At 41.9% G+C, this 12688-nt stretch overlaps 1 protein-coding gene across 1 annotated transcript in view; it reads right to left on the bottom strand.

The window, feature by feature from the left end:
• AQR (aquarius intron-binding spliceosomal factor) overlaps nucleotides 1-8597 on the bottom strand; it is a 211628-nt gene extending 203031 nt beyond the window's left edge. Inside the window, exons 1-2 of the mRNA XM_030214054.1 lie at nucleotides 8460-8597; nucleotides 886-942 (exon numbers count right to left, since the gene is read on the bottom strand). Coding sequence (XP_030069914.1) covers nucleotides 886-942; nucleotides 8460-8558 — 156 coding nt within the window. The 5' untranslated portion in view covers nucleotides 8559-8597. The remainder of the gene's footprint in view (nucleotides 1-885; nucleotides 943-8459) is intronic.
• Nucleotides 8598-12688: the final 4091 nt, after the last annotated feature.

Raw genomic sequence — 12688 nt, 5'->3', positions numbered from 1 at the left:
TACCAGGTCCAGGCATAGCTACCAGGCATAGGCCAGAGTTGGACAGTGCTCTTTATTAATTTTTATGCCAAGGCCACTATGGATGCAAATGAGCTGAAGTAGTATTGCCAAATATCTTACCATGTGGGACATGATATTTTAGGTTCCTATGTGCCATTGATGTTGGTTTTAAGGTATTTGTATCTATTCATGTACTGATTTCATCACTTAATGTATATATTTATATATGACATTTATTATGTTTTATTAATTTATTATTCATATTTATACAGTATTGTCCACTATTTGGCAGGAACCAGCGCTTGTCGGAATTCAAGGTATATAACATAATTTCTATTCCTGTCACTAAACTTGTAGGATGTATCGATTTGCAAGCATGCCTTTGAGACTCCTGAGTAGGCCAAAATACGGTTGTATAGAGTCCTGGATTTCAATTTTTGAATTTTTAGAACATCATCTAGCTATTATTAGGTTTGCGTTTACCTTCGATAAGAAAGAGTTGGTTTTGACACCATATGGTCTTCAAGCGATTTTTGTGTGTGACAGGAAAAGCGATATAGGGTCTTCCAATGTTCTCGTCTAAATACTCTTTTGGCTATTGCCTTAAAACTAATATTAGGCTCATGGAGGAATCTATCCAGTACATCCTTTAATAACTGGTGGAATCTAATCTGTAATACACAAGTTTGAAGCTTATATTGCTAAGAAATCTAATTGTATTCTTAAATTTGAGGACAATGGTCGCCCATATCATCCTATATTGAATGCAACTATTAATGTTCCACATTATCACATTTGCTGTTGTTATTTGGTTCTTCCTTCTGTATTTTTATATCTACAAATTTTCAGTACAAATACATAGACTAAAATAAATAAGCACTTTACCTTACAATCAAAGGGTAATTTATTTTTCACATGAGGAGCCCAGTACTTATTTGCCAGCTGAAAAAGAAAAAAAGTTGTTTAGAAGTCTTTGAAACTCTCAAGACATGTATGCCTAATATCAGTTTCAGGGCAGGGACATTCCTGAAAGGAAGAAGTCCGGTGCTCATTAATAAAATGTACTGGTGAACCAAAGACAGAAGCAATGCTCTAGCAGTTGCAGAAACCCAGATGATGGAGCTGGACCAGAGGAAAGCAAATACAAGCTGTACAGTATACACATTAGTTTATTGACAAGGAAACATGACACGGCCATAGTTCAGCGCATTGTTCAGCACCACCTGCTTCAAGGGTACACTGATATCAAAATTAGCGCACATTATCCTCTAGGATAACACTGAGTAATATTCTTTCAAACCGGTATCCATGAAAGATGTAAGTTAGTTTCAAAAAGAGCCCATGTATTCTTTTTTATATGCTAGAATCTGTAAGACTTTAAGTGGGCTCTTTAGGAAATTCATATGTGCCCATCATGGATGCCGGTTTGAAAGACCTTTAACTCAGTGTCATCCTAGAGGCCAGCGTTTTCTAACAGCTACTGCCAGAGGATGTGGTAACAGCAGTTAGTATATCTGGGTTTAAAAAAAAGGTTTGGACAAGTTCCTGGAGGAAAAGTCCATAGTCTACTATTGAGATGGACATGGGGGAAGCTACTGCTTGCCCTGAGATTGGTAGCAAGGAATGGTGCTACTAATTGGGTTTCTGCCAGACACTTGTGACCTGGATTGGCCACTGCTGAAAGCAGGAAACTGGTCTAGATGGACCACTGGTCTGACCCACTGATGCAGACAGTGCCGAAACATTGCTGTGTCAGGTATTTCCTTTCTAATAAACCAATTCGTATGCCATACTGCTTAGGTTTACTTCTCTATCCAGCTCCATCTGAATATAAAAGTACTGGTTCAAGAATGCCTTTCAACAATGATTTTGATAGCTAGCATATATTGCTGTTAGCTTTTGGGGCTGCTGCATCATTTCATACTTTGTTTTCCAAGCTAGAAATTAACCATCCTATGATGCCACCAAAGAAATGCAGTTGACAGTTTAAGAGTTTTCTACATTGGATTTGATACATATAGACCATGGACTCATCAACCCTGTGACAGTTTGTTCTAGCTTGGTAACACAAAGGGGAATTTTTTTACTAAAGCATACAGAATTAGTGCACGCTAAATGCTAAGAAGCCCATATGTATAAAATGGGCTTCTTAGCATTTAGCTGCACTAATACTGTTAGAACATGCTAAACTTTAGTAGGGCCCCAAAGTGTTTACCAGTAAAATTATGACTCCACACCAGTAAAGGGTAGAGGAAAAAGCAAAGTCACTTACCTGTATGAGTGTTCTCCGTGGACAGCAAATTAATCAGGCACACAAGAGTGTGACATCAAACAGCTGTCCAAAGCTCAGAATTAATGTACAGTTCCGAGCATCCACAGCCCTTCCTGTGCACGGCAGTTTCTTCAAACCCTTCAGTTATTTCCATAGCTCAAGAAGTAGTAGAACTCTTGGGGAGCCTGATTAATCATGCTGACTATAGAAAACATGTTACAGCAGTGTTTTTCAACCAGTGTGCCATGGTGAGCTGCAACATGAGAACGGGGTTTGTGGGAATCCCCTGCAGGTCCACAGGGTTCCTGTGGGAGTGTAAGAGCCTCTCAGTGACCATCTACCTACCCAGAGTCCTCCATGACACACAATTACCGCCTCCTCCTCCCTTCAATAATTCAGCACAGCCACAACTTCATCTCTGTCCAGGCTGAGATTAGCAAGACTCACAAATGATACATGCTTGGGTTAGCAATGTTGGAGGTCACCTGATCTACTGATGCATGCATGTGTCATCTTCCATGTGCAGCTAGTCCATGCATGTGTCAGAGTGAGCTTTGCTGCATCAGCTCGGGAACAGAGCAAGCGTTGGTGTGCTGAATTATCGAAGGGAGGAGGCGGTGATACTTGGATGTCTTGGAGAACTCTGGGTAGGTAGGTGGTCATCAAGAGGCTCATACATTCCCACGTGAACCCGCAGACCTGCACATTGGAAAAAGTAGGCATATCCTATCAAAATTCAGAGAGAAAGTAGGTCTAAAATCCAAACACAGGGAGCTTATTTGATCTCCCTCCCTGGTTTTGGGGATCTTTTACTAAGGTGCGCTAAATGTCAAGAGATGTCCATATATTCCTATGGATGTCTCTAATGTTCAGTGCGCTCTAAATATTAGCACACACTAAAAACACTAGTGTGCGCCTTACTAAAAGAGGCCCCTAGAAATGGAGGGCTTCTGATCTATTTTTAAATGCAGGATTTGATTAAATCAGCAAATGGGTTTATGATGGATAAAGTGCACTCACCCTAATCAACAGAGTTGAGCACTGACCATCACTATAAACCCTAACACCTGTTTTATAGACGCGTCTGTGCATAAAGTTTCACATTGGAAGAAAATTAAATGGAAAATGTCATTAAAGAAAGTAAACGATCCTATCCATGTAATTAACAGCACGTTAATGGCATTAGCATGTGCTGCTAGTAAATGACCCCAGGTATAAGAACTATGTCTTACCTCTTATTCAGTTTGTAGACTGCCAACTCCACCACAACAAACCAGCTGTTGTGTATATAAACAAAAAACAGCCTTTCCCAACATGGTTAATGACCCTGATGGACATTGCAATAAAGCTCATTCCAGCTTGTCGCCAATACAACAATATATGAAAATGGTAATTTTTTACATGTAAATATTTAAGCCCTGCCCTCCCCCCCCCCCCCCCCCCCCCCCCCCGAAGAGGCCTGAAGCTCTGTTGTGGAAGGCAGTGTTTTTATATACACAACAGTTGATTTGTGCTGGTGATGTTGGTGGATTTGAGGAAGACATCCATATCTGCATAAATGCCAAGAAGATATTTTGACAGTGCATCCATTTTTATGAGAACCTCTTACAGGTAAGTACAAGGACAGATTTTGTATTATATCAATATGATATAGTGTACAGTGATGGAATTGTAAGTTGCCTCCTTAAATCAATGATATAAGGCAGAGGGGAACAAATAAACAAAGACACTTTATTAAGTTGAAAATATTAACTGGGAGAATACATACTTTATAAATGGGTCTCTGTCACAGCCTAATTTATTTCAGTAGCATAATTAAATAAAATACTTCTGAAGAATAAAGATATGGGTGGGGATGTCAGCTTCGAATACCATTTCTGGCACCAGTATCCCACCCAAATCTTCCTCGGTGAAGACCGAAGCAAAGAATTCATTTAATCTCTCCGCTACGGCTTTGTCTTCCCTGATCGCCCCTTTTACTCCTCGGTCATCTTGTGGTCCAACCGATTCTTTTGCCAGCTTCCTGCTTTTAATATACCTAAAAAATTTTTACTATGTGTTTTTGTCTCCAACGCAATCTTTTTTCAAAGTCCCTCTTAGCCTTCCTTATCAGCGCTTTGCATTTGACTTGACATTCCTTATGCTGTTTCTTATTATTTTCAGTCGGTTCAGTCTTCCATTTTCTGAAGGATTTTCTTTTAGCTCTAATAGCTTCCTTCACCTCACTTTTTAACCATGCTGGCTGTCGTTTGGTCTTCTGTCCTCCTTTTTTAATATGTGGAATATATTTGGCCTGGGCTACCAGGATGGTGTTTTTGAACAGCATCCACACCTGATGTAAATTTTTGACCCTAACAGCTGCTCCTCTAAGTTTTTTTTTTTCACCGTTCTTCTCATTTTATCATAGTCTCCTTTTTTAAAGTTAAATGCTAACGTATTAGACTTCCTATGTATACTTACTTCAAAGCTAATATCAAAGCCGATCATATTATGATCACTGTTATCAAGCGGCCCCAGCACCATTACCTCCCGCACCAGATTGTGCGCTCCACTAAGGACTAGGTCTATAATTTTTCCTTCTCTCGTCGGCTCCTGTACCAGCTGCTCCATAAAGCTGCCCTTGATTTCATCAAGGAATTTTACCTCCCTAGCGTGCCCTGATGTTACATTTACCCATTCAGTATCAGGGTGATTGAAATCACTCATTATTATTGTGTTGCCCAATTTGTTTGCGTCCCTAATTTCCTTTAACATTTCTGCATCCGTCTGTTCATCCTGGCCAGGCGGATGGTGGTACACTCCTATCACTATCCTTTTCCCTTTTACACATGGAATTTCAATCCACAGTGATTCCAAGAAGTGTTTTGTTTCCTGCAGAATTTTCAATCTATTTGATTCAAGGCTCTCATTAATATACAATGTTACCTCTCCACCAACTCGATCCACCCTATCACTATGATATAATTTGTACCTCTGCATGACAAGTGTCCCACTGGTTATCCTTCTTCCACCAGGTCTCAGAGATGCCTATTATAACTAATTTTTCATTTAGTGCAATATATTTTAACTCTTCCATCTTATTTCTTAGGCTCCTGGCATTCGCATATAGACATTTCAAACTATGTTTGTTGTTCCTATTTACATCATGCTTAGTACTTGACAGTATTAATTTGCAATCTTTTGTCTGATTTTTATTTTTATTTAAGGATACCTGATCTACTACGGTCTCTTTTGCAACCTCACTATCAGGATATCCTATCTTCCCTGTTTTGGTGATATCTTTGAAAGATACCTTATCCCGAACCATGCACTTTTGAGCGACTGTCGGCCTTCCCCCAGTTTCTAGTTTAAAAGCTGCTGTATCTCCTTTTTAAATGCTGATGCCAGCAGCCTGGTCCCACCCTGGTTAAGATGGAGCCCATCCTTTCGGAATAGGCTCCCCCTTCCCCAGAATGTTGCCCAGTTCCTAACAAATCTAAAACCTGCACCATCATCTCATCCACACATTGAGACTCTGGAGCTCTGCCTGTCTCTTGGGCCCTGCGCGTATAAAGGGTAGCATTTCAGAAAATGCTACCCTAGAGGATCTGGATTTGAACTTTCTACCTAAGAGCCTAAATTTGGCTTCCAGAACCTCTCTCCCACATTTTCCTATGTCATTGGTACACACATGTACCAAGACAGCCGGCTCCTCCCCAGCACTATCTAAAATCTTATCTAGGTGACGCGTGAGGTCCGCCACCTTCGCACCAGGCAGGCAAGTCACCAGGCGATCCTCACATCCACCAGCCACCCAGCTATCTATATGCCTAATGATCGAATCACCAACTACAACAGCTGTCCTAACCTTTTCCTCCGATGCAGCACTTGGAGACATATCCTCGGCACAAGAGGATAGTACATCCCTTGGTGGGCAGGTCCTGGCTACAGGAGTACTTCCTACTTCAGCAGGATGATGCTCTCCTTCTAGACCTCCCTCCTCCAAGGTAGCACAGGGGCCACCAGACTGGAGGTGGGACTTCTCTACAACATCCCTGTAGGTCCCCTCTATATACTTCTCTGTCTCCCTCAGCTCCACCAAGTCTGCTACTCTAGCTAGGAGCTCTTTGCATCGGGCACACACATATGACATCTCACCAACTGGGAGATAATCATACATGTGACATTCAATGCAAAAGACTGGATAGCACCCCTCTCACTGCTGGACTGCTGACTCCATCTTAGTGTTTTTGAGTTTTTCAATAATTTAAAACTTGCTACAGTATTAAGGATATTAGCCTAATAGAAACGTGTCTTTTAGTTTATATAGTATATTGTATGATTTATTGTTTCCTTCTTAGATGGTAATGAAATGTATTTAAAACTCTGTAAGAGCACTCCTTGCTTGTTACCCTAATTACAATAACTAGGGGTGGGAAGACTAAACTTGATCCTGCAGTGCCTGCTAGATTCTGTTAATGCTGTGGTACAAAGTTTTTAAAACTACGTGGAAAAGACTATGGAGATTAGTTGATAAAATTTGCTTTTTATATTTTTATTTTGCCTATCACTAACCTACAATTCCTCCTTTAAACCCCAATCTTTAAGTGAAGGATCTTGAGCTAGTGAGCGATGATTTTAGAGGCCAACATGATATCCTGATAGACCGTGCAGCCCACCGAATCCAATATGCATGGTTCTTTCCCCTGAGGAACACTGAATTGTGTTTGAGTGGACTTAACCTTTTTTATAACACCGAATAAGGTGGCAGTTGCTGGAGATTGTGACCAGGCACCTTCTGGACCTTATACTTGAGATCAAGCCACTGCGAGGCGGTGGAGACGGACTGAGGCTTCTGCCAATTGGAGAGCTGAACGTCCTGTAGCACCTGACAAGATTGTGGGATAGTGTGAAAATCTCTCTCATCAGTCAGCAAATTAGCCTGGCTGAGACTAAGGAAGGTGGAAACCTTCTAAAGAAATCTGGGGTATGAATACTCTTCCATGAGCTCTGAGGTGACTTGAGGTGGCAGTGGATCTGGTTTGGATTGGAGGTTGGTGCCCTCATCAGACCAGACCTCTAGTGAAGCAGCCAAAAGCTGCGGTGAAGAATAGATAGAAGGATTGGGCTCCCATTCAGGGTCAAAAAGATGGTCTGATGATGAGCCGAGCTTTGCCTTCCCTCCCCCGAGTCGCAGGTTGCCCTCTCTGCACATACCTCAAAGCAACCTGGTGGTCTAGTGGCTTCTTCGGGTCAGGAAAGTTCCCCACTCCTGCCCACTGCTGCTTCTTGAAAATGGCTGGCAATACTTCAAACCTAAGTGCTTTGAAAATGAGCCCCAAAGCGACTTGCCCTCTTCTTCAGCCATCTACTGAAGAAAAGTTGGCAATCCAATAGATTTGGTAACATGGAACAGCAAAACCATCTTAGTAGGTTCAAAGGCTCTTGTACTAACCATATTTTGATCACATGCTGGTAACAACTTGTGCCTATTCTTCTCAATATAAAATGCACTAGAGATCTAATGTGTCTATTCATTGCAATATAAAAGTTACAACACTGTGGAGGTCTTTTACTAAAGCTTAGCTCAAGTTATCTGCAGAAGGGTCCACAGGAATAAAATGGGTCCTGCTGCAGATAACAAGAGCTAAGCTTTAGTAAAAGCCCCCCTGTACTGGGTCATCACTGACTTTTTCCCATTATTTGTTCTGTGTAGGCCAGCGCCACAAATTGCAGTTTCTGAGAGCTGAGGAAGAGACCTATCAATCTGTTTTGAGTGAGGAGGAGAATCATGCACTACTACTACTACAACCCCAGTCCTAATAAACACTAATGGCAAAATATGTTTTCTGTTTAAATGCAAACACTTAAGAATTTGTACACATGTATTTCTACTTTTCCCGATATAAGCCATGGAATTCCATGTACCAAAGTCATGAAAAGTTTCAATATACATTCTCTGTCCCTGAACCTTTCACAAGCTTCAAAAACACTCAAACCATGTGCAGAATTAACCCATTTGGAAACAATAGCCCGGAAAGAAACCACTTATTCAAAAGGCAAAACCCCAAATAATATTAAGACGTTAAAAGTCATATCATTTTAGAACAAGCTTTCTACACCTGTTTTTTTGAACCCCAGATGCGGCTCTGTTACATCAGTGTATACGAAAGCGTAAAGTGAAAACCACTTTCTCTCTTTTCCGTACCTGGGTGACAGATTCGGCCTGTATTTGTGCCACAGTTGGAGCCCGCACATTTCCAAGTGGTTTATTAGGCTGCGGGACAGCCTGAGCCACAGCCTCCATGCTCGGAAACTCGCACCCCAACCTCCCGGTCGTACCAATGCCGACAAGTTAACCCGGAAGTACATGAAGAATACACCTCTCAGACAAGGAGGTTGGAGAAAACAGGAGCGAGGTTGACGTCACAAATTGAAGCCACTTTGTGTACTCTTTCTTTCCCGTCCCCTCGCGCAGCCGTCATTCACTTACACTCAAAACAGAGCAAACGAACCTATGAGCCGCTGCATTGATGTTGCTGCATTTTTATTTGATCACACTTGTATTTTCAAACATTCTGGCTTGTGCAGCATACGGATATACACAGAGGAAGTGTAATAACGGAATAACTTTTCATAGGTAGAGTAAATCGTAATCAGTGTGTAATTGGAGGGGCTGGTTATAGGGACTCGACTTCCTAACACATGTTGTATGCATGCATAGATTTTTTTTTCTTCTGGTAAAGGACCACTAAAACACACATCATGTTATAAGAATCAGATGCTCCAACATTCATAGTTTCTATCTATTTATTTACTTATTCATGACATTTATATCCCACTTACCACTACTACTACTTAACATTTCTAGAGCGCTACCAGGGTTACGCAGCGCTGTACAATTTAACAAATAGAGACAGTCCCTGCTCAAAGAGCTTACAATCTAATAGACAAGTGAACGGTCGGTCCGATAGGGGCAGTCAAATTGGGGCAGTCTGGATTCACTGAACGGTAAGGGTTAGGTGCCGAACGCAGCACTTAAACATGAATTAGGTTGAAACTTGGGAGCATTTAAACATCTTTTTTTTTTCTATGCCTAGATCAAAAGAGAAAGATGGTTTGTGGGAACTTGCACTTTTGTTTTGTGGACTGCAGTGGTATATTATAAAAATGCACTTGCCTTTTTTATTGCTACTATTTCACAGAGAGGTATTGAAAAATGAGGGAAGGGACTTCCTTCATTCAGAAGTTCTGTCCAGAGTCAGTCTAAATGTACCAACATTGTCCAGTTCACACTATTAGCTGCCAAGTTCATACAAAGTTAATTATGTTCAGTGGAAAATTAATTTTTTGGCTTAGGATGCTAGCTTTGTGCATATTCCATCACTGTTTCATTATTGCTACCAAGTATTACATATACAGGGCATTTGCTTTAAACTTCGTTTTTTGTTACATTTGTACCCCGTGCTTTCCCACTCATGGCAGGCTCAATGTGGCTTACATGGGGCAATGGAGGGTTAAGTGACTTGCCCAGAGTCAGAAGGAGCTGCCTGTGCCTGAAGTGGGAATCAACTCAGTTCCTCAGTTTCCCAGGACCAAAGTCCACCACCCTAACCACTAGGCCACTCCTCCACTCCACTCCACTCCACTTTTAATTTGTTTATCCAGTCTTTACATGTGGTCTTGCTTTTTAAATCCAAAGGTGAACCTTAATGGTGGTTGAACAATTAGTTCTAAAATTAACATGCGTTAGGCAATTTCGCCTAAGTGTATTCTAAATACCATGTGTAAATCTACATGCGGTATTTAGAATACACTTAGGTGTAGTTCATGTGACTAAATCTACACACATCCATTTACACCAACGAAAAGCTGGTGTAAATCCCTGTGCATAGATTTACGCACACTTGCCCATATTTTATAACAATGCATGTAGATTTTGGAACTCCCACAAAATGCCCATTTCCATGCCTCTTTTTGCCTGCACACGTTAGAATTTAGGCGCAGTACATTACAGAATATGCTTAGCAATGTATGCGCGTAAATTTGAATTTTTGCAAATTAGTGCTCACGATTGTTTGTTAAGAACTGTTAACGCTTAACAGCTTGTTAAAACAATTAATCTATGCACGTAGTTATAGAATATGACTAGATTTATGCACAGAACCGCGCGAAACTCTAGGTGCACTATATAGCATCTGGCAGTAACTGTGTTGTTCTGAATTTACTTTTTTTGGACTGCTTTGGGTCCTACTGATCTGTACATCTGATGCCTATAATTTTTGAAGATGGAAATGAGAAAATAAAAATTAAGTTTTGGATGTACTCTGTAGAAGTTGTTTACTTTTGCAGTGTGTGTATGGATGCCTGTTTTGTTCTGGTGTATGCATGTGATATTTTAATAACTGTCTATACTTATGGCTATGATTTCTGAACATGCAACATCAGTAAAGGACAGACTTTTAAATGCCCTGTTGGGTATATATGCTAATCTCAACTTTGTTAAATGTTTCAGACATATTCATCTATTTACTCCCATGATATAACTGAATTCTATTATTCTATCTCACTGTATTTTCAAATGTAAGCCAAATTGAACCCAACTTTGCTTGGGATAACGTGTGGTATAAATGTAAAAAAAAAAAAAATCTCCTTTATCCTCCACCATTTAAGACACTGCCTATCCAGCCTTATAGTGATGGCAAAAGGAAACAAGTTTGGTGTAGTGAAGTCTAACTCAAAATAACCTGTTCCTTAGCTGGGCTCTAGTATTACCGTATTTAAAATGTGACCATACCATGCCTCTGTGTTCATGTTCCACTAATAAGTTAAATGATTTACTGGATTTCTTGAAAGGATTATATAAACTTTTGATGCATGACTAGGGACACTTATTTATTCAATATTAGAATTCCTCATATACAGCCACAAAGCAACCTTTTAGGGTGGATAATGTTCACAATGAGCTCCTTTTATTATCGACCAGATAGAGACAAGAGTTTTCAGTTTTGGCACAGTATGATATCACAAGAACAAAATGTAAGAAAAGGAATGGACTGCCTTAGGGGCTTATAGCCCATTTAGTTATCTACTATAATAAAACGCAACCTCAACGTTCTGAGGACACTGACGTCACTGAAGTCACTCACACACCGGTTCGTGGTTTCATGGTGGTGAAGCCACAACATCTTCATGCCCCGCCCTTGCGTCACATGTGATGATGTCGAGGGCAGAACACGAAAACAAATTAACACACAGGGAGCAGTTCCCTACTCCTCCCCTTCCAACAAATCCCAGCCGCCGCCGACGTGCACATGAACCCGGCCCCTTTCGCCACATAGCCTTGCCCCTTACAACTTACCGCCCCACCCACGGTAGCACACTCTTTACCTCACCAACCTCCCTCCCCCCCTGTCACCTCCCCTCCCCTTACGCGTGTCTCTCTGGTGGTCTAGAGGTACCTGTTCCGTCGGGCCAGGAAAGAAAGAGCCCCCTCTTTCCTCCAGTAGCGGTGGCTTCCTTGCATCGTGTGGGAGTCCAGCTCTCGGCATTTGAAAATGGCCGCCGACAGTTCAAGCTGCCTCGCGAGACTTCAACTCTCGGCGGCCATTTTGAAACGCCGAGAGCCGGACTCCCACACGATGCAAGCTACCACCACCGCTACGGGCAGGAAAGAGGGGGCTCTTTCTTTCCTGCCCCGACCGAACAGGTACCGTAAGGGGAGGGGAAGGGAGTCCCGTGCCCGCTAGCGCCCGTTTCTTCGGCGCCAGAAATGGGCCATTTTTACTAGTGTTTAAATAAAAGAGATCTGCATGAAACAAAGTTTTTTTTTGTCTTATAAAACCACTTGCTCCTGAAAGATGTTCAAAATGGAATAATCCATTTGTGTATCTAAAAGGTAAACTTCTACAGAACAGATGAAGATGTGATTCCATGAGGGGCATAATCGAACGGGGCGCCCAAGTTTTCAGGATGAAGAGGTGGGAAAACCTGTATTATCGAAACAAGATGGGCGTCCATATTTCATTTCGATAATATGGTCGGGGACGCCCAAATCTCAACATTTAGGTCAACCTTAGAGATGGAAACCGAGGACGGCCATCTCAAAAACGACCAAATCCAAGCACTTTTGTCGTGGGAGGAGCCAGCATTCGTAGTGCACTGGTCCCCCTGACATGCCAGGACAACCGGGCACCCTAGGGGGCACTGCAGTGGACTTCACAAATTGCTCCCAGGTGCATAGCTCCCTTACCTTGGGTGATGAGCCCCCCCCCCAAAAAAAACGAAAACCCACTCCCCCCAACTGTACACAGCTATCATAGCTCTAAGAGGTGAAAGGGGGCACCTACATGTGGGCACATTGGGTTTCGGTGGGTTTTGGAGGGCTCACATTTACCACCACAGGTGTAACAGGTGGGGGGGGGGGGGGGATGGGCC

This window comes from Microcaecilia unicolor, chromosome 9 (assembly GCF_901765095.1).
Source record: "Microcaecilia unicolor chromosome 9, aMicUni1.1, whole genome shotgun sequence".
NCBI classification, from domain to species: Eukaryota; Metazoa; Chordata; class Amphibia; order Gymnophiona; family Siphonopidae; genus Microcaecilia; species Microcaecilia unicolor.
The sequence above is the reverse complement of the archived record's forward strand: the minus strand, read 5'-3'. Positions and strand labels throughout refer to the sequence as shown.